The sequence below is a fragment of the Gorilla gorilla genome, chromosome 8, assembly GCF_029281585.2.
Source record: "Gorilla gorilla gorilla isolate KB3781 chromosome 8, NHGRI_mGorGor1-v2.1_pri, whole genome shotgun sequence".
Taxonomy (NCBI): domain Eukaryota; kingdom Metazoa; phylum Chordata; class Mammalia; order Primates; family Hominidae; genus Gorilla; species Gorilla gorilla.
The window spans coordinates 125,769,092-125,795,449 of NC_073232.2; the positions used below are offsets into that span (position 1 = coordinate 125,769,092).

Below are 26,358 nucleotides of genomic sequence, written 5' to 3' on the forward strand. Positions count from 1 at the left end.
CAAAAATTGGTGAACTTGACTACATCAAAATTAAATATATCTGTTCAAATGTGGCCACTAGAGCCGTGGTTAACGAACGTGTTGCTGCAGATGGGGAGGAGGTAATGAACGCTGTCTAACCTAACAAAGGAATAGGCCCTAGAATATAAGATACTGCAAATTAACAAGACAAAGACAGGAAATCTAATGGAGGGAAATGAGCATTTGCTGGAAGAGGAAACTAGATGGCTAATGAGTTTATGAAGAACTGATTAACTTCATCAGTAATTAAAATAGCAATGAGATGACATTGGTAAACATTAGAAAAGTTAGAAAAAAAAGATCAGGTGTCAGGGAGGATGTGGGGAAGCAGGAGTCTTCCTAGCAGCCAGCTCTCTATGCACAATTCTCCAAAAATACAAGGACCCCATATCCTTTGGAGATAGACAAGGGTCTACAGCCATGCTACCATCAGTGAGCTCAAGATTGCTAGCTGGCCCCTTGGGCAGGAGTGGCACAGAACTGTTTCAAGTAAAGCAAGGTGGAGCTGTACATGAACTACCAGGTAATCTCTAGGGCTGCCTGGATGTAGGCCAACAAGAGAGACCATGGTGGCGTTCAGATCCTGGGGCTCATCCGGAGGAGATCTGGGAACATTCAAGAGGAGGGTGTAGCATGCACTAGCTTTCCACTTAGGAATGCACACGATGGGGGAAATACAGAAGGGTCATGGGACGTTGGGAACATGAACACCCACGCCCTGCTTCTCAGTCTTCCAAGGAGGGAAAGAAGCAGGCAGATATGAGATCCTCAGTTCTGACTCTTCTGGTACTTCCAACATGCCTTGGGACCCTCTGTAGGGGCCATTCCTGCCTCAGAATCCTCATCCATGCTGTGGGAGTGGCCCTGCCCCTATCCACCTCAAAGGCCAGGTTACATAAATATGATGGCCTGTAATTTCAAAATCCAAGTGGTGGATTGGATCATTAGGAGGAGTTTGCTGGGCTGCTTTGAGGTTTGACCTATTTATTTTTCACCAGGAGCTTTTTTGGAAACATTCTTTGTTAAGGTTTTTCCTTCCCTCTTCCTTTCTTCCCTCTGACTTTGACGTCAACACAAAAGCCAGCGTGGGCAGAATTTGGGCGTTCGGGGACACTGCAGAGCAGTGAGTCTGTTCCTGGCCCCTCCCAGACCCTGGTCTCTGCAAGAGTCCCATTGAACCCCAAGGACAAAGGACAAGGCTTCTCATCCTTTGTCCCCTAGATCTCTCACTTTCTAGTCTCCTCTACCCAGCAGCCCAGGTCTGGGGGTACCAAGCAGAGGCCTCAGGGCCCCACGTTTGCCCTAAGCCATCTAGGTCCAAGGTGTAGTCACAGTTCTCCAATCTGTTACTCCAAAAAGAACTTCAGCTCTGTAAAGTGTGCCCCAACAGAACATTCAAGAGGCGGAATGGGTTTGTCCATGGGAGACTCTGGCTACCATCTTCACATCCCCTAAAAATTTCCCCACCTGGCTGACAGATGTCTCAGAATTTGTCATTAGAACTAAAGTCAAAGAGGAAAAACTTCAGCCCTGACAGTAGTATCTCATTAAGCCTTATCAGCTATTTACACCTCAGTGTGAATGTGATGCCTGGAGCTTTCCTGAGAGGAGAGTGTGAGAAGATTGTAGAGCCCTCCAGAACCCTGCTGTGTTAGTCCATTTTGTGTTGCTGTAAAGGAATACCTGAGGCTGAGGCTGAGTAATTTATTAAAAGAGGTTTATTTGGCTCACAGTTCTGCAGGCTCTACAAGCATGGTGCCAGCATCTGCTCAGCTTTTGGAGAGGCCTCAGGAAGCTCATGGTAGAAGGCAAAGAGGGGGCAGGCGTGTCACATGGCAAGAGACGGAGCAAGAGAGAGAGACAGTGGAGGTGTCACACTCTTTTAAACAACCAGATCTCACATGAACTCATTAGCGTTCACAGGATGGCACCAAGCCATTCATGAGGGACCTTCCCCCAAGACCCAAACACCTCCTGCCAGGTTCTACCTCCACCATTGGGGATCACATTTCAACATGAGATTTGGAGGGGACAAACATCCCAACTATAACACCTGCCAAGTAAGATGGGGACATCTAAGGAGGAAGGGGACACAGATAGGGCAGATGAGGCTGCCACAGACAAATCTCACCCACCCCTGACTGGTCCTGCTTGGGACTGGCCTGAGCAAAGCCTACCAAGCCCCCAGGATGCTGGCCTGTCCCCTGCCAGGCTCTGTGGCCCCTGCTGGCACTGGGATGTCAGACCCACTTGACTCTCCCGATCTCACTTTTCCACTCCCTCACTCTTTCACCATCTCTCTGCATAAATCTCTCCTCCTTTTCATTGCCTCCTTAACTTTTTTTTTTGAGACAGGGTCTCACTCAGTCGCCCAAACTGGAGTGCAGTGGCGCTATCTCAGTTCACCACAAACTCCACCTCCCAGGCTCAAGCAATTCTCCTGCCTCAGCCTCCCGAGTAGTTGGGATTACAGGCACATGCCACCACGCTCAGCTAGTTTTTGCATTTTTAGTAGAGACAGGGTTTCATCCTGTTGGCCAGGCTGGTCTTGAACCCAGGCTACTGGCCTCAAATGATCATCTGCCTAGGCCTGCCAAAATGCTGGGATTACAGGCATGAGCCACTGGGCCTGGCCGTCTCTTTAACTTTTGATTTTACCCTCTTGCATTTTCTTTTTCTCACCTTTTTTTTTTCCTCTTTCATTGTCTCTCACATTTTATCTTATTTTTCCTCATTTCCCTTACTTCCTCCCTTCCTTCCTTCCTTCCCTCCCTCCTTCCTTCCTTACTTACTTTCTCTCTCTCTTTCTCTTTCTTTCTTTTTTCTTTTTTTTCTTTCTTTCTTTCTTTTTCTTTCTTTTCTTTCTTTCTTTCTCTCTTTCTTTCTTTCTTTCTTTCTTTCTTTCTTTCTTTCTTTCTTTCTTTCATTCTTTCTTTCTTTCTTTCTTTCGCTTTCTTTTTTCTCACTCTGTTGCCCAGGCTGGAGTGGAGTAGTGGCATGATCTTGGCTCATTGCAACTTCTACCTCCCAGGTTGGAGTGGTTCTCCTGCCTCAGACTCCCAAGTAGCTGGGATTAGAGGCACACACCACCACACCCAGCTAGTTTTTGTATTTTTAGTAGAGAGCGGGTTTCACCATGTTGGCCAGGCTGGCTTGAACTCCTGACCTCAAGTGATCCACCCGCCTCAGCCTCCCAAAGTGCTGGGATTATAGACGTGAGCCACTGCACCTGTCCTCTTTCACATTTTCTTTCATGCCGCTTTCATTCTCTTCTGCCTCCTCTATCTCACTTTTTTTTTAAAACCATGCTCAGTCTGCTAGAAAAATGGTGTTTCTCCATCTACTCAAGCCATTTTGATAGCTTTCAACAGGGAAACATTTTATTCTATGTGGATGCTACACATTCGATAAGCATATACTCCTTTTCTCACCTTTTTCCTTCTATACTTCTCTTCTCTGTGAACCTCTTCTCTCCTTCTCTTTCTACATCTTCTTTTCAGCTGCCTGAACATCTCAATTGTACCATGTTGGCAGATCCTCACTGGTCTGATATTTTATATTAGGTGCGTCTGCTTTAACTATTCCACTTAAAAATTAAACCCATCTGCCCCAAACTGAAAACAGCCTCTCCCTGACCAGGGACAATAAATATTGATGACTTGAGGCATGATTAGCTTTTATGATGTTTGATGACAACTGGTATCAGTTACAGAACTTACATCATTTAATAAAAAAAAAAAAGCCCTAGCAGGGATGTTGCATGTCAACAGACATTATTAGATGTCAAAAGAAATACATGTTCTTCAAGAGCCTAAAATCTAAACAATGTGAGGGGCTGGGGAGGGGTTCAGAGGGGGAAGTTTGGACAACTTTTATGTGAAGTTAGGAGTATCGTTTCTTTTTGTGTCCACCCTAATTTGTCCAGTTGAGTTTTCTAGAGCCCTACTACAGCCACCACCAAAGACTTCTTCAAAAAATGCTCTTCCTTGATATGATTTGGAAAGCTGAGCTTATTTGATGTCCCTCTCCTCCAACAGGAGACCTCTCAGATGCCTCCATTTGGGAGAAAACTGAATATGTCAAAGGGCACCAGATCTGGGAACCAAAGGGGAGGTGAGAACACTTGCGCCCTCTTTATTTTTGTTGTCAGTATGAAATCAGGACTGTCTGGCTCTGAGGTTTAAAGCAAATAAACCAAGATCTGGTACGTGAGCCTACTGTGCTTCCATTTATACCCCAATGCCTTAAGTATAAATAGCATTATTAAGAAGGTGGCTGCCAACATTTCTCTTTACAGCACATTCAATCTTTAATAAAAAGATGGGTGGAAATATTTTACTGCTATTTCAACTGTATTTATGTGCTTTAGGGAGCTGGATTCTGACTACCTACTATACTTCTGGAGACTCATTTGGGTATATTTAGAAAGATCTTAAATTCCTGTGGTCTTGAGAGTGGTTTGGTGAATTAAACCCCTAGAGACTAGAGACTTTTTTCTTTTTTTCTTTTGGAACAGGATTTTACTCTGTGTTCCAGGCTGGAGTGCAGTGACAGTAACACAGCTTACTGCAGCCTTGACCTCCAGGGCTCAAGCAGTCCTCCCAGCTCAGCCCCACAAGTAGCTGAGACTACAGGTGCACACCACCACACACGGCTAATTTTTTTGTGTGTGTATTTTTGGTAGAGACAAGGTTTCACTATGTCGCCCAGGGAGGCCTCGAACTCCTGAGCTCAAGTGATCCACCCACCTTGGCCTCCCAAAGTGCTGGGATTATAGATGTGAGCCACCTTGCCCAGCTTAAGACTTTTGTCATTGTAAAGGGTAATATGGCTACTTCAAGTTCCTAACTGACCCCTCTCCCATCCCCAGTAGTTTATGCTACGGGAGAATCAGACTCCTCTTCAATCACTGCAGGAACGTTCTGGAAAAAGAGAACAGAACTGCAATGGAATGCAGAGATTTCTGCTGCTTGATCCTGCATTTGTAAAACAGGGTTACTATTAATATCTATCTTATGGGGTCTTTGTGGAGGTCACAGAAACATTGTTTGTGGAAGTGGTTTGAAAATGGAAAAGGGCTAGGAGTTATCTCTGCTGGGGAAGCAGCACGTCACTGGGAGATCACTGGGCTGAGGTTGCTACTTAATAGCTGGGGACTTTGGACAAGTCTTTTACACTCTCAGAGCCTCAATTTTACCATCTGGGAAGTGGAAATGATAATACCTCTTAGGCCTCTGGTGCAGATGCAAAGTGTCTGCAACTGTTTAGCAAACAGTGAAGAGCCGCATTCTTTCATTCAGAAATGCCTTGCAACATTGACTGTGTGCCAGGCAAGCTGCTAGGAGCTGGGGATGGAGAGAGAAATTATCAGAAGAGCAGTTCTGACCTTGATGACACCACTCAGCAGCTCTGGCTTCAGAACCTGGAGGCACCACCAGGCTATAGGAAAATTTCAGCAATGGTGGAGGGAGGTGGGAAGAGGAAGTTTCAAGGAAAGGTGTGAAAGAGCAACTGGGTTTCCATTGTCCAGGCCATGCAGTGTGGAGAGTGGGGACGCTGAGGAGCTGGGAGTCTGTCCTTTATTTGATGAGTGGTCAAGGCCAATGGAGGCACAGGAATGGTGCTGAAGGGAAGGAATGATGCTGGGCTTGGATCAAGTAGGGACACGGAGGCTGGAATGATGTGTTGCAAGACCTGGGATGAGAAGAATGGTGAGAAAAATGCAAGGTTTGTTAGGATTTTTATAGATATTGTGATTGTGTTCACGTTTACATGATTTGCACTGTTTTTGTGCAGTTAAGGCTGGAATGAAATGGGAATGCTTGGAAGGTCCTGAGGCCAGGTCCAGACAGGCCCTCTTCACTCCGGCCTGTTATCCGAATGATCTTAGCCACCAGAGGGAGAGGGCTGGGAGGGCAGACATTGGCGGGATTCTCTCAGGAATGACTTTCCTGTGATTTGTCCAGCAATTCCTCCCTGCAGCCAAACCAGAAATACCACTGAACCTGAGGTATTTGGCATGGGTGATGCATTCTGAATCCTTGAAGGGCAAATAGCTGTAAAATAAAAATGGTTCCCTTAAAAGTTCACTGACTTAGTCCTTGGAACATGTGTACAGAGGACGGGTCCAATAAGGCTCTCACTTTTTCCAAAGGAGTGTCCCCAAGCTAATTAAGAGCAAGTGCAAACAGATGGGAAAGGCATATTTCCTAATAGAAATAGGCTCTTCACCACAAACCACCATCGAATTAATAATAAAAAAAAATCCCCATCTCCCCCTTAGTCCTTCTTTTGGAAATTGTCCCTTCAAGTGAGGTGGGCATGCTGAAGTTGTTTTACTCCAAGGAATTTAAGAGAATCAACATGTTTTCCTTTCCTGGTTGCATCTGCGGTTGAATTGCTTAAAATATTTCACTTCTTAAGGTAACCTCGGTTTGTTATGGTAGATTTTTTTGTTTTTTGTTTTTTGGGTTTTTTCCTTGGAACTTTAAAAAAAAAAAAAAAAGGCAGAGAAGACCAGCTCCAGGAAAAGAAAAAGAAAAAGAAAAAACCCAAAAAAATACAACTTCTAGTTGTCAGAATCGGAATGCTTATCAGTTATGCTGGGAGACAATGAAAACATCAAAAAGCACATACAAGCCATAAAAAATTCAGGTCCTCTGAAGCAATGTGGGACATGCTTGGTTGTGCTCCTCATTTGCATGCCAGTACCCACAGTGCTTTGCAAGCTCCTAGATCTTTCGGAGCAGCCCCAGTGTCTGAGCTCTAGGGAACAAAGTGAAAGGTTGGAGCGTGCTTCTGGGGAGAGAGGGACGTTTGTGTCTGCACAGAAAAGCAAGGCACGTGTGGGTGAGAGAACTTCTCCTACCGTGGTGATTAGCAGCCAGCCCTTGAGGGCTTAATCACAGGCTTGAGAGCTGTACCTGGCCTTTTGTCTTATCGTTCTGTTGCTTTTTTGCCTTCCTCTTCTTCCCTTTCCCCGGAATGCTGCGACAGTGAAGGTAGACTGTGCAGGGAAGAGGAGAAAGATGCCAGTCTTTAGAAGTCCTGGTTGTGCTGCTATATCACTTGCCTGGAATTGGAGATTTGTGTGCAGTGTGTATCTTCTGGCGCTGGTCCTCACCTCAAAGCACCTTGGCCTTTACATCTGTTCCCATGGACAGTCCATGTCTGGTCAATGTGAAGAACTTAGAGGTGCCATCGTGCCTTCTGCTGGGGGCAGGGGTTCCCCTTAACCTTGCCAGTGGGGCAGCCTCTGACCTCACTCTTCCCACCCACACACATTGCCCTTCCCTCGAAACCTTGCTCTTCAAAGAGTCCAGCCGAGCCATTGTCTGGATGGTCCAAATTCTTGAGGTGGCTTGGGGATACAGGACTCAAACTAAGAGCTGGGGGAGGAGAGAAGTAAATTTGGCTCCTGACCGGGCCCCCTCAGCCTTCTGGGTGTATCACATACCACCCTCATTTCTCCTGCCCTTTCCAAGCCTGTCCTGTGGGGTCAGGAGATACAGAAGGGTTGGTGACTATTATACAACTTGATTTTAACAAGACCAACCATTCTGGGGCATTACAAAATACATAAAAAATAAAAGTAAAGCTCAATCTTTGAGGTTGCTACCTGGAAGGTTTTTCTCTGGGTTTGTACTTTGATTTTTGAGCTGTGCTTTTCTCAATGCTGTAAAGGAGTTCTTAGGCTAGATTAATTTAGCAGTAGGAAGATCTGGGCAGAAGAGTTAATGTGTATACGTGTCAGCTGTCAACCTACCCCCTGAAACTCCCAGCTTCAGAGGTAAGATAAAAGTCTGCCCCTACCCACAATTTAGAAGCAGGCTGCCCCGCAAGCCGGATCCAGCCAACAGATTTGTTTGCTTCAGCCTGTACACACTGTTGTACAGTGTGTTGAATCAGTTTCCAACATTTTTTGAATCAGGGGCTTTATAGCATTTCTTAAAACATCTGAAGATCTGGCCACACAGGCCGACATTTCTCATAGGAACCACCAGCCTGAGTTGCATAGATAGAGCCCCCTAAGTGGTAGGGGGTTGGGGGAGGTTGAATCTTCTCCTGCTGGGCCTGAAGTCTCTGGTCCACCGCAGTCCCAAAGGCCTTTGGTCTTAGACTGCCCACTCCACTTCCGGATGTTCCTATCCCGCTCTTGCAGGTCTCTGCACGCTCAGCCTTGGCTGGGCTCATAGACAATCCCTGAGTTTTTCCACTTTGTTATCCATAGCATTGGTATAAGGGTGTCCAAACCCTCAGCTGTGACAACTTTTCATAGTGGGGATAGAGAGGAGGCAAGACTGAGGGCCCTGACTCACAAGCCCTCCCAGCTTTTCTGTCCCAAATAAAGCAAATGCATTTTTTCACCTGCTAGAGCCCGAGGGGTTCTCTCTGCCCCCACCCACCTCCTCCTGGAATACATATTTCCTTTCCTCTGATACCTAAAGTATTCTGGGGTGAGGAGTAGGTTGCAAGATTTGGATTTTTAAAAATTCTTTCCCAGATTTGTTGTGTCTAATTTGGGCTGCAAGCGGTTTTTGGTGTCAATGACTAACCACTGTTTGGTCTGCACAGCCATTTCTGTTGAACTTGGATAGCGCTGAAAGCCCAGTTTCCCCCACATAAAGTCTAAATACATTTACACATTTATTCCCACATGCATCTTTGTGTTTCTGCCTGTCTCCTCACACCTCACACATGTGTGTGGATGGGAACGTCCTGGAGAGAAAAGGGGCAGGTAACTTGAGCTTCTACTGTAAACTTCAGAAGAGAAAAAATATCAGCAGGTTGACCCAGTTGGATGGTAAGAGATAAAGATGCTTCCAAGAAAAGGTGTTAGAATGAGAGTTTGGATTGGAATTTGGTTGTTTCCTTGTGATCTAACAGACAAATAATATCACTAGACAGAAAAATGGGACATAAAATACAGAGTTTGGGAAAATATGTGAAAAAGGTCACTATCAAAATTACCCCTCTCCCCAAATCCAGCTGGGATTCTTTATCCAAATCAGAGCTTTCAGTAGGTTTAATATTCACCAGTTTCTGAGACAGTTATAACAACAGGTGATGCCGGGCTTTAATAACACGGATGATGACAGTTACCATTTACATATTGACTCCTTTAATCCTTACAACAACTCCATAAAAGTGATATCTCATATACCCATTTCACTGGCAGGAAAACTGACACTTAACATGATTAAGTAATTTGACCAAAGCCCGAGAGGTGAAAAGGGATAGAGCTGGCATTTAAACCCATGCTGCCCTCCAGCATATCCTAGGCTGGGACAGCAGAATGGGTACCCTCCTTGCCAGCTGGCTGGAGTAAGAATCTGACAGACAGCCCACCTTGGTCATGACTGGCTTGGGGACTGGCACAGTGGAGAGCCCGAGGGAAACAAATGGCATATTTGGCCCACAATTCCACTGCTAAAAGTGACCCTCAGGGATGTGCCATGAGAGCCACTGCCATGAGAGGACCAGTGGCTCCTCTCCTCTCTGATGAAAACTTAGACCTTTGGAGATTAGCCCCACTCTAGGCTATTTGATAGAATGGGCCACAGCCTGGGCAATTCAGGTGAGTTTTGTTGTTGTTGTTGTTGTTTAATAAGACACGGTCTCACTCTGTCACCCAGGCTGGAGTGTAATGGCACGATCTCAGCTCACTGCAGCCTCAACCTCCCAGGCTAAAACAATCCCCCCACCTCAGCCTCCTGAGTAGGTGCCTGCTACTAAGCCTGGCTAATTTTTGCATTTTTTATAAAGACAGAGTTTCACCATGTTGCCCAGGCTGGTCTCAAACTCCTGGGCTGAAGCAATCTGCCCTCCTCAGCCTCCCATAGTGCTGGGATTACAGACATGAGCCACTGAGCCTGGCCTCAGGGTGATTTTTTCAGCCTAAATACCTGTGGCCAAGCCATGGGACACTGAATGTGCTCACTGCCTGAGGGTGCTGGGGTCTGACTAAGCTGATGCGGCCATGCCTGAAGCAAGGCCCGGATGGACAGAAGGTCAGAACTGAGAGAAGCCACGTCTTCCTCTGTGTCTTATCTGGAGACGGTTGGGAGGGTGGAACGGGGAGGCTGAACTCTAAAGCATATGACTGGGGACCATCAGTGACTATGAAGTTGGGGTTAGGTGACTATGTAGTGACTGTCAGATGTTGGCAGCTGCTTAAACAAGCTGAGCTGGGCTGAAGGCTCAGCTTTTATATACCCCTTCCCATAGACATTGAGCACCTAAGGGGGGAGGCATTGTGCCGGGGACCGTGGGAGAGACCAAGATGGACAGGCAGGTTCTCTCTCTAGCCACTTACACAATTTCTCTTTGGGGAGTCAGCTCTAGAAGAAACTCAAACTTCAGTGAGTGACAGCAAGTCATTCTAATTGGGAAATGTGCACCCAGGGTCAGGGATCATGTGTATTCATCTTTCCCATGACCCATGTGAATCACAGAGCTGGGCCTTTAGTGGGAGTTAAGTAAATGTTTGTGGATCAATGACTGCTTCAGTCAATAATTGAATTTTTAGGGGCTTTTGGAAGGACTTGTGGGAGAGGAGGAAATTGAGTGTATGTTGTATCTGTTAAAATTAAACTTGGTGCTAGTAACAGACATCTGAATTAACAGTTGCAATAAATAATTAGAGGTTTATTTTTCTGCCATATAACAGTGTCTGGAGGTTAAGAATCTATGGCAGTATGGCATCTTCACGTCCATCAGGGACCCAGCCTTCTTTTATCTTTCTGCTCTTTGGTCTTAAACTCATGAATTCCAACCCCAAGATTGCCTGACAGTAACAAGATAACTACTGGAACTCCATTGATTACATCCATGTTTTAGGTAGGAAGAAGGAGAATGGGGAGAAAGACAGCCTTTCTAGAAGGCTCCATTGACCTCCACCAACATTTCATTGGCCACTTCTAATTTCGAGGAATATTAGGAAATATATTCTTTAGTCTGGGCACATTCTCAATCTGAGTAAAATCTTGCTTCTGTTAGTAAGGAAGAAGGGAAGAATAAATCATGGGTAAAAAACTGCAGGCTCTGCTTTGCAAGATTGGGTCTTCTTTATGGAGAAGGAGAAGGAAAGGAATTCAGCAACACAACACTTATTTCACTCCTGTCCTCTGAGATGCACAGGTTTGGGACATTCTTTATTGTGACCTGATAATGTGGCACATATAAGGCATCGGAGCCTGGGGCACTTAATTAGTTCCTTGACTATTCAAATCCTCCTGCCAGGGGCTTGGTTAATTGCATGGACTTCTCCTTCATTATTTTCAGCTGTTTAAAGTGCCTCTAAGAACACTCATCCTCTATTTTGTGTAATGAAGCCTCTGGTGAAAAATGGAATCTGACAGGTATGTGGACAGAAATGCCCTGCAGGGGTGGGCAGAACTGGCTGTGTTAGCCAGGCAGGTAGATGGACAAATAGATGGATAAAGTCTTTGGTAAACATGGAGCATTACTCAACAGCAAATTTACCACCTCTTGCTGACTCAAACCAGCTCTTGCAGAATACTTAATGACTTCTGCTAAACAAAACACTAGAGTTTCTCACTTTTTAAAAAGTCTACAAAAATGAAAGCTACTGTGTAAAATGAGTGCCAAATTTCCACTCATATGTTTGTTCAGCTTTCTTTGCTTTTCTCCCAAACCATAACGAAATAGACGCTATCAATTTTCCCAAGATGGCAACCTAACAGCTAGCCAGGTGTTCTCAGATAAGAAGGGCTCCCTTGACACAAAGAGTTTAATGGGGTTGGGATATTTTCCAGTTTTCTTTTCCCAGGGCTAGGGAAGCTGGATTAAGGTTTCTGAAGAGGAGAGGCAGGACGGTGAAATGGGAGCCCGTGGGCTGCTTCTGCCGGTTGTTCCTCTTGACAAACTTGCTTAAGGGGTGGATTCCCCCCCTGCTGAAACCACCAGCTTCTACTAGGTGTGCTGGAAATTATCAATCCTTGAAGGAGGTGAAATTATCCTAAACCCCAAACCTCACCAATATTCCAGTCCCTGGAGAAAGGCCTACTGAAAGGAGAATAAATTATTTATGCCATCCATACTAGTAAGTTTTACAAACATCTTCCTTTCCAGTTTCACTATAAACTCCATACCAATAGGAAAATGTCATTATTACTCCCTGTTCTAGCCCTTTGCCCAGAACATAAGCAGTGCTCAGTTTGCTTCTTGATTATGTAGGTAATAGCATTTAGTTTCTTTCTGGAACAGCGTCCAACTTGGCTTCTCCCTTACCTTTTGTTGTACTTTGACATATTTTCCCCTAGACATTTTCTTTGTGGATTTTTTTTTCAGTGACTGATGCTCTACTGGATATGAAATCATGTATGCTTTGTCAAGTAGCATTTTAGGATAGTATGTTCCCATCTGTATTAGTATAGGCTAAGCTGCTATAACAAAGAGGCCACAAAACACAGAGGTTTAAATAAAATAGAATGTATTTCTCTCCATATGACAATCTTAGGATAGTCCAGGGCAGGTAGGCAATTCCGTTCCACAAGGTCATAAGGAGAACAAGCTAGAGGAGCAGCCCTCTCTTCCTTAACATGTAATTTCTGAATTTTGGTCCCAGTGAGTCCTGTACTTTTCATCATTTCCAAGCCAGAGAGAAGAGGGAAAAAGAATAGAAGACAGGCAAATTTCTCATAAAAATAAAATCCAGAAGGCACACATTTCACTTCTGCTCACATCTCATTGGCCAAAACTTAGAACCTGGCTATAGTTACCTGCAAAGGAGGCTGGAAATGCAGTCTCTAGCTAAGCAATCATATGTCAGAAATTGGCATTTCCAAATACCCAATGGATATTCATCAGGATATACAAATGAGAAGGTGGAATTCCTGGGAATTCTTAGAAATTTCTGAAATAATAAGTTATCCTTTTAAAAAAAAACTTTTATTTTAGGTTCAGGGATACATGCATAGGTTTGTTATAAAGGTAAACTCGTGTTATTCTGAAAAGACTTCCATTTGCAGACATTGCTGCTGCCCAGAGCTCCCTGCCACCAGCCAAGGCCAGTCCCACTGTGTTCTTCAACATTGCTGTTGATAGTGAGTCCTTGGGCTGCATCTCCTTCAAGCTATTTGCAGACAAAGTTCTAAAGATGGAAGAAAATTTTTGTGCTCTGAACACTGGAGAGAAAGTATTTGGTGATAAAGATCCCTGCTTTTACAGAATTATTCCGGGGTGTGTGTCAGGGTGGTGACTTCACACACCATAATGGCACTGGTGGCAAGTCCCTCTACAGCAAGGAATTTGATGATGAGAACTTCATCCTAAGCATACAGCTCTTGGCCTCTTGTCCACGGCAAATGCTGGACCCACCACAAATGGTTCCCAGTTTTTCATCTGTACTGCCAAGACAGAGGATGGATGACAGCATGTGGTCTTTGGCAAGGTGAAAGATGGCATGAGTATTGTGGAAGCCCTGGAATGCTCTGGGTCCAGGAATGGTAAGACCAGCAAGAAGATCACAGCTGCTGACTGTGGACAACTCTAATAAATTTGATTGTTTTATCTGAACCACCAGACCGTTCCTTCTATAGCTCAGGAAAGCATGCTTCCACCCCATTTGCTCACAGCATCCTATAATCTTTGCACAGTCCTTTGGGTTCCATATTTTCCTTATCCTCTTCCATGTCTAGCTGGATCGCAGAGTTAAGTTTATAATTACAAAATAAAAACTAAGTAACAAGAAGAAAATAAAAGACTTCCAGCAATTTTTATACTCTTTAGTCATTACCGTGGATATCTAAAAGAAATTGGTTTAATAAATAAGAAATATTATGTTTAGCAAATTTATAAACAACTATAGCCTGAGATAAAAAAAAAATCAAACATTAGAAAATACCAGTGAACATTTTTGAGTAATATTCAAAGAATGTGACATTCAGATCTCCTAGCAAGGTTAAAGCACTACACAGAATCACACATTGAAATTGCCAATTAAGGGCGTATTTTGCTTCCCAAATTTGTTATTTCCTAGAACATCACTAGCAGGATTTGAATAAAGTATACCTACATATAAACCTAATACTGTTTATTTTATTTCCAAGAACGACTTGCCATTAGCATCTGTCAGGGCCAAGAGCACACACTTAGAACAGGACAATAGCTACAAGCAAGATTGACTGATCAGATCTTGACCTATGTGCTCTCCTATGTGCTATATGCTCTTCCACCTGCCAGCCTTTCCTGCTCTTGCTTTTCATTTGACATTGATGGATTCAAACCAGTGATGTCTTTATGTTGATCATTAAGCCTTGATTCCTGCAGGATAATTACAATACTTTTTCCCAATTTCTTGACTGATTTTTCGTTCGAGATTTGGAGAAACATAAAAAATTCTCAAGAAATACTGGGAGGGAATTCCAGCGTGGAAACACTAGTCAGGGTGTATGTATGAAGCAAAGGGAGGAGGTTCTATTACTAAAAGACAGGAGAAAATGGGCACTCAGAGTCATCTCTGCTCAGGACTAGCTAACAATTTATAGGCTCAATGTGAAATGTAAATGTGGAGGACTCTTGTTATAAAACTATTAAGAATTTCAAGGTGGCAGCCATGGAGCATTAAACCAAGTGTAGGGCCCTTGTAAGTGTGGAGCCCTGTATGACTGTGTAGGACCCACACCCATGAACCTGGCCCTGTCTCTGCTACATTGTGTCATTTAGAAATCTGAATTGATGTCCGTTTTAGTGGCTGCATAGTATTTCATTGTGCAGATTTACCATAATTTCTATAACAATTGCTGTATTCTTGGATATTTTTATGGCATTGAATGAAGCAATCTTTTCAACAGCCCTCAGGAGCTGCAGACCACTGTTGCACGTGGGCTGTTACCCACAAGGTTTGAGTATGAGCTAAGGCAAGAGAAGCAGAAACCAGGACCAGATGGGAACTCCCAGGAAGAAGGCAGCATGGTCATGAGCAACATCAAAGATAAATCAAGCCAAGACAGGGTCAGAATACATCAGTAAGGGAAGAATGGCAGACAAGGCAAATGTTGGCCTGTCCTTAGAGGTGGGGCCTCCAATAAGCTTCCCAAGGAATCTTGCTCAACCAAGGGCAGTTGTTGCCTTTTGCTTGGGGCAACCTGGTTCTTCCCAGTGTATCCTTGAGCTGATCTCTCTGAATTTCAAAGAGCCCATGCCTGCTCAGGCCATCTCTATTCATGTTGGATGACTGTCTCTCTTATAAACTCTGGGCAGACTACGAATCAGTCCTTACGGGCTAGGAGAGGAGAGGATATGCTGGATGATCACTTTCTGCAAGTCTCCAGAACCTCCTGTTGACTTCTGTGTGATGGTCAACCTGAGACGTCTTGTTCTGTGCAAATGAATGTGTTCTTTTTGGCTGACACATTTAGTAGGAACAAATGAATATGAAAGAGTAGGAGACGCTACAAGGTAGGGAGGAGAAAAGCATAGGGAACAGTTGTCTCTGGGTCCGAGACATCTCTGACACTATAATTTATAACCCAAATGATCTTAGTCAATGCGCTTAGCTTTTCTGTGCCTCATATGTAAAGTGGGAGCAATGTCCTATTTATCTGAGGGGTCAACACACCTTTGCTGTAAAGGGCCACATAGTAAAATAAATATTTTGCACTTTTCAGGGCCTAGAGCTTTTGTCACAACTACTCAACTCTGCCATTGTAGAGTAAAAGCAGCTATAGACAATATGTAAATAAATTGTGGTGGTTATTTTCCAATAAAACTATATTTACAAAAACAGGTAGCTGACAATGGTTTGCCAAATCCTAGCCTGTTTCATAGAACTCTTGTGAGAATTAAATGAGATATGTGTGTCAAACGCTACTGCAGGCCCTCCAGGATAAGAGTCATTGTCATGAGGAGTAGGACAGACAGAGAAGAGCAGGTGGGAGAGTTGTTCACAGCCTCGCAGGCTTTCAGGACTGCCCCCCACTCATTTGCTAACAATGCCTCTTTTGATGATGTCCAAAGGGTCTTCCTCATCCACTTTTTCTTCCTAGGAGCCAAAGTACCAAAAGGAGGAATTTTGAGGCTCTATTAAACAAATATAATGAAACATTTCTCTTCTATATTAGTCATTCTGTGTAATTACTTCTGAGGATGAATTCTTTCCAAGATATATTTACAGACGCATGGCTGCAACCATGAGACACACCATTGAGAATTTTCCAGCTCTTCTTTTCCATGCTCTATGTTCTTTTTTATTCTTCCATTCATTTTTAAAACATTTTATTGTGGTAAGAACGCTTTACATGAGATCTACATTCTTAACAGATATTTAAGTGTACAATATAGTATTGTTATCTCTAGGCACAGTGTTGTAGAGCATATCTTTAGAACTTATTCATCTTGCATAACTGAAATTTTATTCTTGTTAAATAACAACTCTTTTCCTCTCTCCCCCTAGTGCCTGGCAACCACAATTCTATTCTTTGCTTCCATGAGTTCGACTATTTTAGACACCTTTGTATGTTCTTAAAAAAAAATCTCTCCTTTTCAATATTGTCAGCTAAGTCCTCCCAGGGGAACACTTGGGGAGAAGTTATCTCCAGCCTGAGACCCCCTTGGTAAGCTGCAAAAAGTTGGAGGTCACTCAGAGTAATGGTGTCTAAGCAGAACTTGATTTCTGCATTTTTTTTTTCATCATAGAATCTCCTAAAGAGCATTTTAAGATGGAGAATCTGGTCTTGGGTAGGACCTAGGAAACTGTCATTATTTAAAATGCCCCAGGACTGTATAGTCCTAGCTACTTGGGAAGCTGAAGTGGGAGGATCATTTGAACCCAGGAGTTACAGGCTGCAGTGAGCTATGGTCGTATCACTACGCTCTAGCCTGGGCGACACAGCGAAACCCTATCTCACAAATAAATAAATTAATAGTCCCCACGTGATTCCGTGGCCCAGCCAAGTATCTTCTTAGTTCTAGGCCAGCCTCCTCCACTTAACCCCTCTGTAATAGTTCCCAAACTCCACTCTTCAAAACTCCTAGCCCCACAGTTGCCTGCATTGCCTCCTCTTTTCTTTGTCTGCTTGCTTTGTTAGCCAGAAGGCAGAGAGCACGAAGGCATGTTAGTACCTGCAGTGATGGCTCTGCACTCCAAGAAGGAAATGAGTTCTCATCGGCTTGGCCAGCTGGGAATGCTGGAACTGGTATTCTCAGCCTGTGGACTCAAGAGAACACTGGGCCAGGAGGGTTTCAGTGTTTCCAAGTCAATGCCGAAGGCACGTACACCGGTGGATGGGAAAGTCATTGATTTTTCTTGAGATAATACCTCAAGTGTATTTGTTCAGTGTCTTTCAGAACCAAAGCCTTGTCTGATTTATTTTTATTGTTTTTTTGTTTGTTCCGAGAAGACAAAGCTTATCTGACTAAAGCAAACCTCAGTGTTTTACTGTTCAATAGCTCCTGGGAGTCAGGTTGTTCACATCCCTCTGTTAAGTGCATTGATGCTTCAACAGATACTTAATGAGCACCTACTGTGTGTCATTGTGGGCTATAGATAGCTTTGGGAGAGTCAAAAGACCCGGTGGTTTCTGAGATGGCAGCCTGGCTCCTGGAGCCTGCAGTTCCCCATGGAGGGGCCTCTTAGTTCTAATCCCAGTCCTGTGCAAAGAAACCAATCCCAGACAAAAGTATTTTAAGAGCACTTGGACAAAATGCTCAGCAAAACAGGTTTGTTGTCTGGCCTTGATGTCTCACTTCCTGTACCTAATTCTTGCCTTAGTTCCAGTGAGCATTTATTAAGTGCCTGCCACATAACACTGTGCTAAGTGCTTCCCACCTGCTGGCTGATTTGATTGATCCTCCCACAATCATAGCAGGTGATATGGTTTGGATTTGTGTCCCCACCCAAATCTCATGTTGAATTGTAATCCCTATTGTGAGAAAAGGGGACTAGTGGGAGGTGATTGGATTATCAGGGCAGATTTCTCCCTTGGGACTGTTCTCATGTTCGTGAGTGAGTTCTCAAGAGATCTGGTTGTTTAAAAGTGTGTAGCATGTCCTTGTTTGCTCTCTTCCTCCTGCTCCAGCCATATAAGACGTGCCAGCTTCCCCTTTGCCTTCTGCCATGATTGTAAGTTTCCTGAGGCCTCCCCAGCCTCCTGTACAGCCTGTGGAATCATGAGCCAATTAAACCTCTTTTCTTTATAAATTACCCAGTTTCATGTATTTATTTATAGCAGTGCAAGAATGGACTAATACAGCAGGTATGATACCCATAAGACAGATGGGGAAATTGAAGCTTGAGAGATGATTTGCCTGACAACAAAGCTAGTCCTCCCAACTCCTGTGCTAAACAGACTACCATAGCTTCTGTAACTACCCAGCTTCTACCATAGCTTCTGTCACTACCCAGTTAATTGTGCTCCCAGGTCAGATCTCGTCTTCTCCTTTAAGCCCTCAACCCTGGCCTTTAAAAATCAAGTATCCTGTCACCATGATGCTTTGGTGGGGAAATAGTGCATTCATTATTCCAAAAGAACAGGCCTTGTGACTAGAAAACCACTCCTTTCCCTCCAGGTCATTATTCTTTCTGCGGAATCACTAAATCCTGCTATGCCCCTGCTTCTCAAAGTACAGTCTCTGCACTAGCAGCAGCAGCGGTACCTATGAACTTATTAGAAATAAGTAAATTTTGGGGTCCCGCCCTGGACCTACTGAATCAGAATCTCTCAGGATAGGCTCAGGAATTGTGTTTTAATAAGTTCTCCAGGTGGCACTGATGCATGCTGAAGTTTGAGAACCACTGGCCTAGATGGGATGCCTCAGATACTTCAATAATAGCACAGTACTGTGCACTTACCACAGACTGCTGGCTCTATGAGATATCCTGACAAGGGACAACAAAGACAGTGAGGGTGGCACTTCTGTGTTCAAAAATGTGTGAACATTGCATATTCTGCTTCCCCCTTGGAAATTCTTAAAGATATTGGCATACTTAAGACCAGAAAGAGTCTTGCAATAGGAAGAGCTGTTTAACTTTACTCAATCACTGTCTCCTAAATTGAGTTTTAATTTTAATTATGGAGTTTTTCTACTTTTTTATAATTTCAACTTTTCAGGGGATACATGTGCAGGTTTGTTACACAGGTATACTGCATGGTGCTGAGGTTTGAGGTACAAATGATCCTGTCACCCAGGTACTGGGCATAGTACCCAATATGTAGTTTTTCAACCCTCCCCCTCTAGTAACCCCCAATGTCTGTGTTCCCATCTTTGTGTCCATGTGTACCCAATGTTTAGCTCCCACTTGTGAGAACATGTGGTATTTGATTTTCTGTTTCTGCATTAATTTGCTTAGAATAATGGCTTCCAGCTGCATCTATATTGCTGCAAAGGACATGATTTCATTCTTTTTTATGGTTGTGTAGTATTTCATGGTGTGTATGTACCAGATTTTCTTTATCTAGTCCACCATTGATCAGCACCTGGGTCAATTACATGTCTTTGCTATTGTGAATAGTACTGCGATGAACATTCAAGTTCAAGTGTCTTTTTGATAGAACAATGTATTATCCTTTGGATATAAACCCAGTAATAGGATGCTGGGTTAAACAGTAGTTCTGAGTTCTTTGAGAAATCTCCAAACTGCTTTCCACAGCGGCTAAACTAATTTACATTCCCACACACAGTGTGTAAGTGTTCCCTTTTCTTCGAAGCCTTGCCAGTATCTGTTATTTTTTGACTTTTAAATAATAGCCATTCTGATGGGTATGAGACAGTATATGCCACTGTGGTTTTGATTTGCCTTTCACTGATGATCAGTGATGCTGAGGATTTTTTCAAATGTTTGTTGCCCACTTGTGTGTCTTCTTTTGAGGAGAGTCTGTTTATGTCCTTTGCCCACTTTTTCATGGGATTATTTTTTGCTTGTTGAATTGTTTATTTATGGATTCTGGATGTTAGACCTTTGTTGGATGCATAGTTTGAGAACGTTCCCTCCCATTCTGTGGGTTGTCTGTTTACTCTGTTGATAGTTTCTTTTGCTGTGCAGAAGCTCTTTAGTTTAATTAGGTCCCACTTGTCAATTTTTGGTTTTGTTGCAATTGCTTTTGAGGACTTAGCCATAAATTATTTGCCAAGGCTGACGTCATGGATCTTTTCTTTTACAAAATACCTGTTGATATCCCAAGCAACTAGTAATGTCTAGCACACTTTGAAGTGTTGATCACTATGATCCTCAACTGTAGATGACCCTATAGCTTGAGCATATTTAATCAGAATTAAATTCCAGTAGCCATATCAAAAATTGAGAAACATCATACAGAATTGTTTTAAAAAGTCACTTTTGGATCCATACAGAACCCTGTGTTGCACAATTCCATGGGACAGCCCTGTGAACAGGGTCCCCCAGAGTTGGGCAACCCTGAAGTATGGGCCTATCATCAAATATTGGATTAATGAAAGGCAAAGGAACTAAAATGTTTCCATCTATCAGAAATAATTTAGAATCCAGGGGCATGGGGGAGTCTAAGGAGAGGGTTTCCAAGATATTTAACTCTCCTAACTTCATGGAAAATATTTCAGGATGAACTTTGCCAATTATAACTAAGCCAGTAAATACAATTACATTAAATGTAGTCATATTCCTGCTCCTTTGAGCCTAGCTAATTTTACATTATAAAAGCATTTGATGAGAACACTTTGTATTTAGGTAACATCTTTCATCCCCAAGTCTCCAGGATCTACTTGAGAGATGATTGGCAAGTAAATTCCCCAATGCAGAGGTCCCTCCTCTGGTGGAATGGTGAGTCTCTAACAGAAGAAGGAAATTTGCTGACACCGGAGTCACTGGCTAACTATTGAAGATGGTATCAAAGCTAATCAGCAGACAGAAGAGCCAGTCTGGAGGACATGACTGTGGGCTTTATATTTCTGTGAATTAATTTAAGAAAAATAAAAGGAATAGTTATTTCTTGTTCTCTTTGTGGTGCTCTAAGAATTTCACATTTAGTCATGAGATGCCTGCTACCTCCAGGCCCCGCTCATGCCTAAGAAGTGCCCCAAACTACTTTGCATTAGATGCTGGTTCCAAGTTCAGCAGGGAACCAGAAATGTTAGATGCACATAAAAGTTGGGCATAGGGAGGAGGTGAGAAGGGCCAGCTTTGAGTTCCCTTCTACTTGGCAGGTGTCTTCTTTTTCTCTTATTTTCAAACAAAGTTTATTATTTCCTCCTCTATGAGAAGAATATATTCTTATTATAGAAAATTTGGCAAAAATAGAAATGCAAGAAGCAAAGAAACTCCCATGATCCAAAGAGAATCACTACTAACAATTTGATGTATTTCCCTCCAGTCTTTTTTCTATGCATTTTAAAAAACAGGATTACAGTCACACTGTATGTACAATCCTGATTCCAAGGTATTGTGGTACAACCTAGGCATATGCCCATGTTTCTTTTCAAACTCCACTTTAACAAATGACACCATATACTCTTGAAGGCAAGGACGGGGTCAGCTCTTGCTCATCATAGTGACACGAGGACCTAGTATAGACCTTGGCACACAGTAAATGTTGTTGAACAAAATAAAAATGAAGAGTAGGTCATGAAGTGGATATACCAGAATTTATGTAACCCAGCTTCCAATGCAGACATGAAAGTGCCTCCAATTGTTCGCTGTGTTAGGCAATGCTTAAATTTTGTTATGCTTATTTTCTTTTTCTATGTTGAGATTATTACCTACAGCAGATACTGTCAGCATCTAGCTGTTTTCCCTCAACCTTTCTGAGGGGCATCTGCAGACAGTCCATGGGCAGTCTGCTGGCTTCCTGTTTCACCTGTCTGAGTTTGTTCTCTGTCGGTTGAAGCATACTTGGTCTATGGACATGTGGAATAGCCTGAATGTGCTCATGTTAATGTCCCTGAGCAACCCTCAGCCAATGGGAGTGGGAGTTACTGGGTAAACATCCCAGCTTCCTTGCTTCTCAGGGTGACAACTGTAAGGTGTGTTCTACACAGTCTGTCAAGTGGTTCTAGAAAGATGGAAGCCCCAACTAGTCACAGTGTCCAACTCATTAGCATGTCCATATATTGGCTTTCCTCTCATCCTTGCTTTCCACATTCTCCATTCCCTCATCATGCTTCCTGGGATCACCTCCCAAAGAAACTGCTTGCACCAAACCTTTGTCTCAGGCTCTACTTCAGGGGACCCCCAACTAAATATTATTAACGTTGGATAGAGTCTCAGAAGCAGAATTACTAAGTTAAACCAGATGGATTCCTTAAAGATTCGGGACACATATAGATTGGCAAGTAATTTCCATATGGGGGTTTTCAGAGCTCTTTTGCTAATCTCTGATTATACTCAAAGAATCTAGACCCTGAACTAGACCCTCAGGAAGAGGAGGAAAAGAAGTCAAAGCACTTACCTGCCAGGTCTGCACTGTAGGATTGTTAAGCAGTTTCGTTTGAGTTTGTTCTTTTGTTGTTCACTTTTCTCTGTTGTTTGCCTTGCTTCATTTTCTCCTGTGTTCCTGGACAGAGGCCAGTGGTTATAGAATGTTCCCTTTTGTCTCTACAAACGGAAAAAGGGGGAATTGACTGCAGCAGAGAAAAGAATCTGGGAGGAAGGATGACTGAAATGTTGCTTTGGAATATTTCAGCCTTGGGTCTCTGTAACAACCAGTTTGGTATTTTCAAGGAAAATGAAAGAAATAGACTGTGCTATAAACAGGTTTTTGTCATCATTAAACCCTTGCAATCTATGAAGAGTATGCACTGTTGTGTTCCAAAATAAAGCTGCATGTTTGGGGATTGTCATAGTGACCTAGAAATCACAGTTTCTCCAGGGAGACATAGGAATGAAGTTTCCTAACAGCTTTACCACTAAAGCCATGGCTGCACACAGAAAAAGGACTGAGCCTGTTTTTCCAGAAATGAGAGACAAATTACCCTTTTTCCTAAGGTTGCCTGGACATTCCAAGAAAGCCTGGTCAATCTTTGCTGGATGGACATGGAAAATAGACGGTTGAGCACTTAACTTTTGTGTCCAGGTACACAAAATCCTTATCTATCCAGTTTTTGCACATTACATGTGATGGAGATTTTTTCTTTTGTTTTTGTTGTTTACAGAATGAAAAGAAGGTTGCCTTGGTCAAGGTCAGCTTAAAGTCAGTTGTTAACTTAGACATGCCCTTCCTCCAACCAGAAAATGGAAAATGTCAGATGCCTCCCAATTGTCCTGGGTCCATGCATCCTTTCTAAAACTTCCCCAAGCTCTTCCCCACTCTTGAAAATTCTAGCTTACTCATACATCCATTTTTGAGGGGAAGGGAATCACACCACACCCACAAACTGGATGCTTGGCTGCCTGCAGGAACAACTCCAGCAGAGTTCTAGGTTGGGCTGATGTGGGAGCACCCCATGTTGTGGTGGAGGAGCCTATGTGGCAGAGACGGCTTCACGTTTACCAAACTTGACTTCTTTTTCCTTCTAGGATGCACAGCTAGACAATGCACCCCAGCCTCCATCACTGTTCCGTGGACCACGTGATTGGCAGAGGGAAGATCTATGTCATTTCCAGCCCTGGCTCTGTCTTCTCCACCCCTTCACACTCTGTCTTTCCACCACTCTTACAGCTGGCTGTGCAGCGCTCCCAGGCCGCATGGGATGAGGGAAAATGATGGCAAAAGACTGGTCCTTAAATCATGGCACAGGAGTGACCCACATAAGAGAACTCCTGGCCAGAGACATCAACAAGAGACATCACATGACTGAGAAATAATCTTTCATCATGTGAAGGCATTGACTTTTGGAGTTATTTGTTATTGCAATGAATCTACTCTGACTCATACGTATTGCAAGTATCTGTTGCCTCTTGGCGTGTGTATGAGTTCGCCTGCATGGCAGAGTCAATTCTGCTGTCTGTCCCACCAAGCTCACCAAAGTTATTTGCATGAAGGATCCTTCAGTCACAAAACAGTGAGAAGGGCATGTGAACAGCATGCAATCAAAGCATGTTCTCAATATCATGAGTGCACAGGAGTGGAAGTGTTCAGTTCAACTGTGACCACAGGGATGAGAGGCCACATGGCATGAGGAGGGTAGTGACTCCAATCAGATGTGCAACCCATAGAACCCCAGACTAACTTTTGGACTATCTTTGCACTTAAGGAAGCATCAGCCTGGCATCCATTAGCAACCCAGAAGCAGTTGGAGTCTGTATTGCAGTCCCATCATAATGCAAAGCAAAATTTACAATTCTTTTCCCCTTCTTCTGAGATATAGTGCACACCCTCGGCTGCTTCCCAAGCCTCTCTTCTCCTCTATGCCAAACCCACCCCCATAAAACCTCTCCCTAAACCCATTCCAAGCTGTTATTCTAAACTCCTCCACCTCTTCCTGCCTTTTCCCAACTACTCTTTTGTCCCAGTAAATAACTCTCCACCTTCTCCTCTGCAAATCAAGCCGGACTTTCTGGCCTGCCTGGACTTAACGTTTCCTGTTACGACTCATAGGCTCAATTAGTGAGTTGATCATAGACCCAGAAAGGTCCAAAAATGAAAACAGATTCTTCTTAGGGGTGTGTTGAGGGAGTGGCTATAAATATTTACACATTATTATCATTACTTTTTTTGGATCACAGATTGTCAACTCCACTGCTTGTGAGTTAGTCAATCTTGGGTAAATTCTTCACCATCCCTTAGCCTCAATCTCCTGCCTTGTAAAATGGGGTTTATTGACCTTCTCAGGATTGTGGTGGGGAGTAAATGAGATGTGGTATGTGAATGTAGTTTGCATATACCCAGCAGTAAGCAATGTTTTTTCTGCCCTTTCTGAACTCGTGGCTCCTTTGCTTTATGTGAGCTGAGTTGGAGGTGCAGGCCTAGCCCAACGACATAAAGGAAGGTAAACTGAGATGCCAGTCGTCAGCAGCACCCGGTTTTGATACCAGCTCCTCTGGATCTCACTCTTGAGTTTCCTGGTCAACTTTCAAGTGACCTTGAAGGGAGAACTGCATTTCCCGTGCCTCCAGCAGAGTGTTTCCACCACAAGGGAAACATGCCCACCCCTTGTCCCCCAGGGTGGGTTGCGAAGGTTAATGAATTGGTATTTGTGAAGTGCTTTGAGATCTGTGGATGAAAGGCCCTATGAAGTCAAAAGCGTTGGGATGATTATTAAATTGCCTTGCCTGAGGTCAGACAGCGCAGGACTAGGGGAGCTAGAAAGGGAAGACTCGTTTCCTTTCTTCCATTCCCCTGCTAGAACAACTAAGACCGTAACCTGTTCTTGTTAAGATGGGCTGTCCCTCTGTGGGTGGATGTCCTCGGGCCTCACATCCTGTCTCTTTTATTCCCAGCACCCTGGTTAGGACCAGGCTGTGGCTCCTCACCAGCCTGCTCATTGGAATGCCAGACAGCTCCCTCGCTCTTGGGGAGAGCTCTGGTTTGCTGGGTTTTTAGAAGCTCAGGGAAACTTGTCGTGTGAGAGACAGACATTTTCACTTGACCGTGAGACCCTTCTTGAGAAAGAAGGGGCAGTTTCTCCTGTGCCAGCTGGACACCAAAACAAAGGAGGAGCTTTGCTGTGGCTGAATTTGGGGGGTTGCATTCTGCACCAACCAGCTCTTTTCTAAACCCCGTTTTCTTTTCTCTGTCTCTCTCTCTCTCTCTTTTGCTTTCTCCATTCAACCAGCCTGGCAGTTGCAATATTTGTTTTCCAAACATTTCCTCCATACCTTTGTTTTTTCCTTCTCCCACATTGGCTGTTGTATAGACACCTCATTGCTATTCAGACATCTGTCACTTTCGGATGTCAGTGTGGCTGTTGCCACACTGATTAGTTAAGATGAAGAAAAAAATGCAGTGGCATATAAATAAAAAATTAGAGACTGTCACATTGTTTAAAAAGGGCCCACCTCCCAATGCCAGATCTCGCCAGAGCAGCGTCCTTCTCTTTCCTAGGTATCCCAGCTAAGGGGACCACTTATAATGTCTTGTTTTTAGTGATTAAGTGGTTAATGATTTAATGAACTAAAAAAAAATCTCATTTGTTGCTTCCCTTGGACTTGGAAAAAACCTCAAAGAGCTGATTTTCTGTGTACCTCAGTCCAATATTGCTACCTGCTGGGATACGAACACAGTCTCTAAATAAATTGCTAGTGGCCTTAGGCGGGTGGAAGAGTCTCCCTTTGATCCTGCTCGAGCAGATGAAGTCAAATGTTCAATCAATCAATCACGTTCATAACTTGCAGCTACAATCGAGCTGACAACAGCCTATTATTTATTTTTAAAATCATATATTTCATTATTGCAAAACACACAGGCTCTCATGAGGGGGAAAAGACTAAATTATTGATAAGCCATATAGATGACGGAGTTTGTT

General features: G+C 43.6%; 1 protein-coding gene and 1 long non-coding RNA gene across 2 annotated transcripts in view; one reads left to right on the top strand and one right to left on the bottom strand.

Moving 5' to 3' along the window:
• The window catches only part of LOC134759154 (uncharacterized), a 231,424-nt gene extending 205,281 nt beyond the window's left edge, over nucleotides 1–26,143 (top strand). The window contains exon 5 of the mRNA XM_063709694.1: nucleotides 23,471–26,143. Within this exon, the coding sequence (XP_063565764.1) occupies nucleotides 23,471–23,647 (177 nt within the window). The 3' untranslated portion in view covers nucleotides 23,648–26,143. The remainder of the gene's footprint in view (nucleotides 1–23,470) is intronic.
• Nucleotides 12,912–22,740, bottom strand: LOC129524880 (uncharacterized). Its single transcript, XR_010135290.1, has 3 exons — nucleotides 22,404–22,740; nucleotides 17,107–20,907; nucleotides 12,912–16,027 (listed from the first exon to the last, which is right to left on the bottom strand). It is a non-coding gene; the product is annotated as an uncharacterized lncRNA (long non-coding RNA).
• Nucleotides 26,144–26,358: the final 215 nt, after the last annotated feature.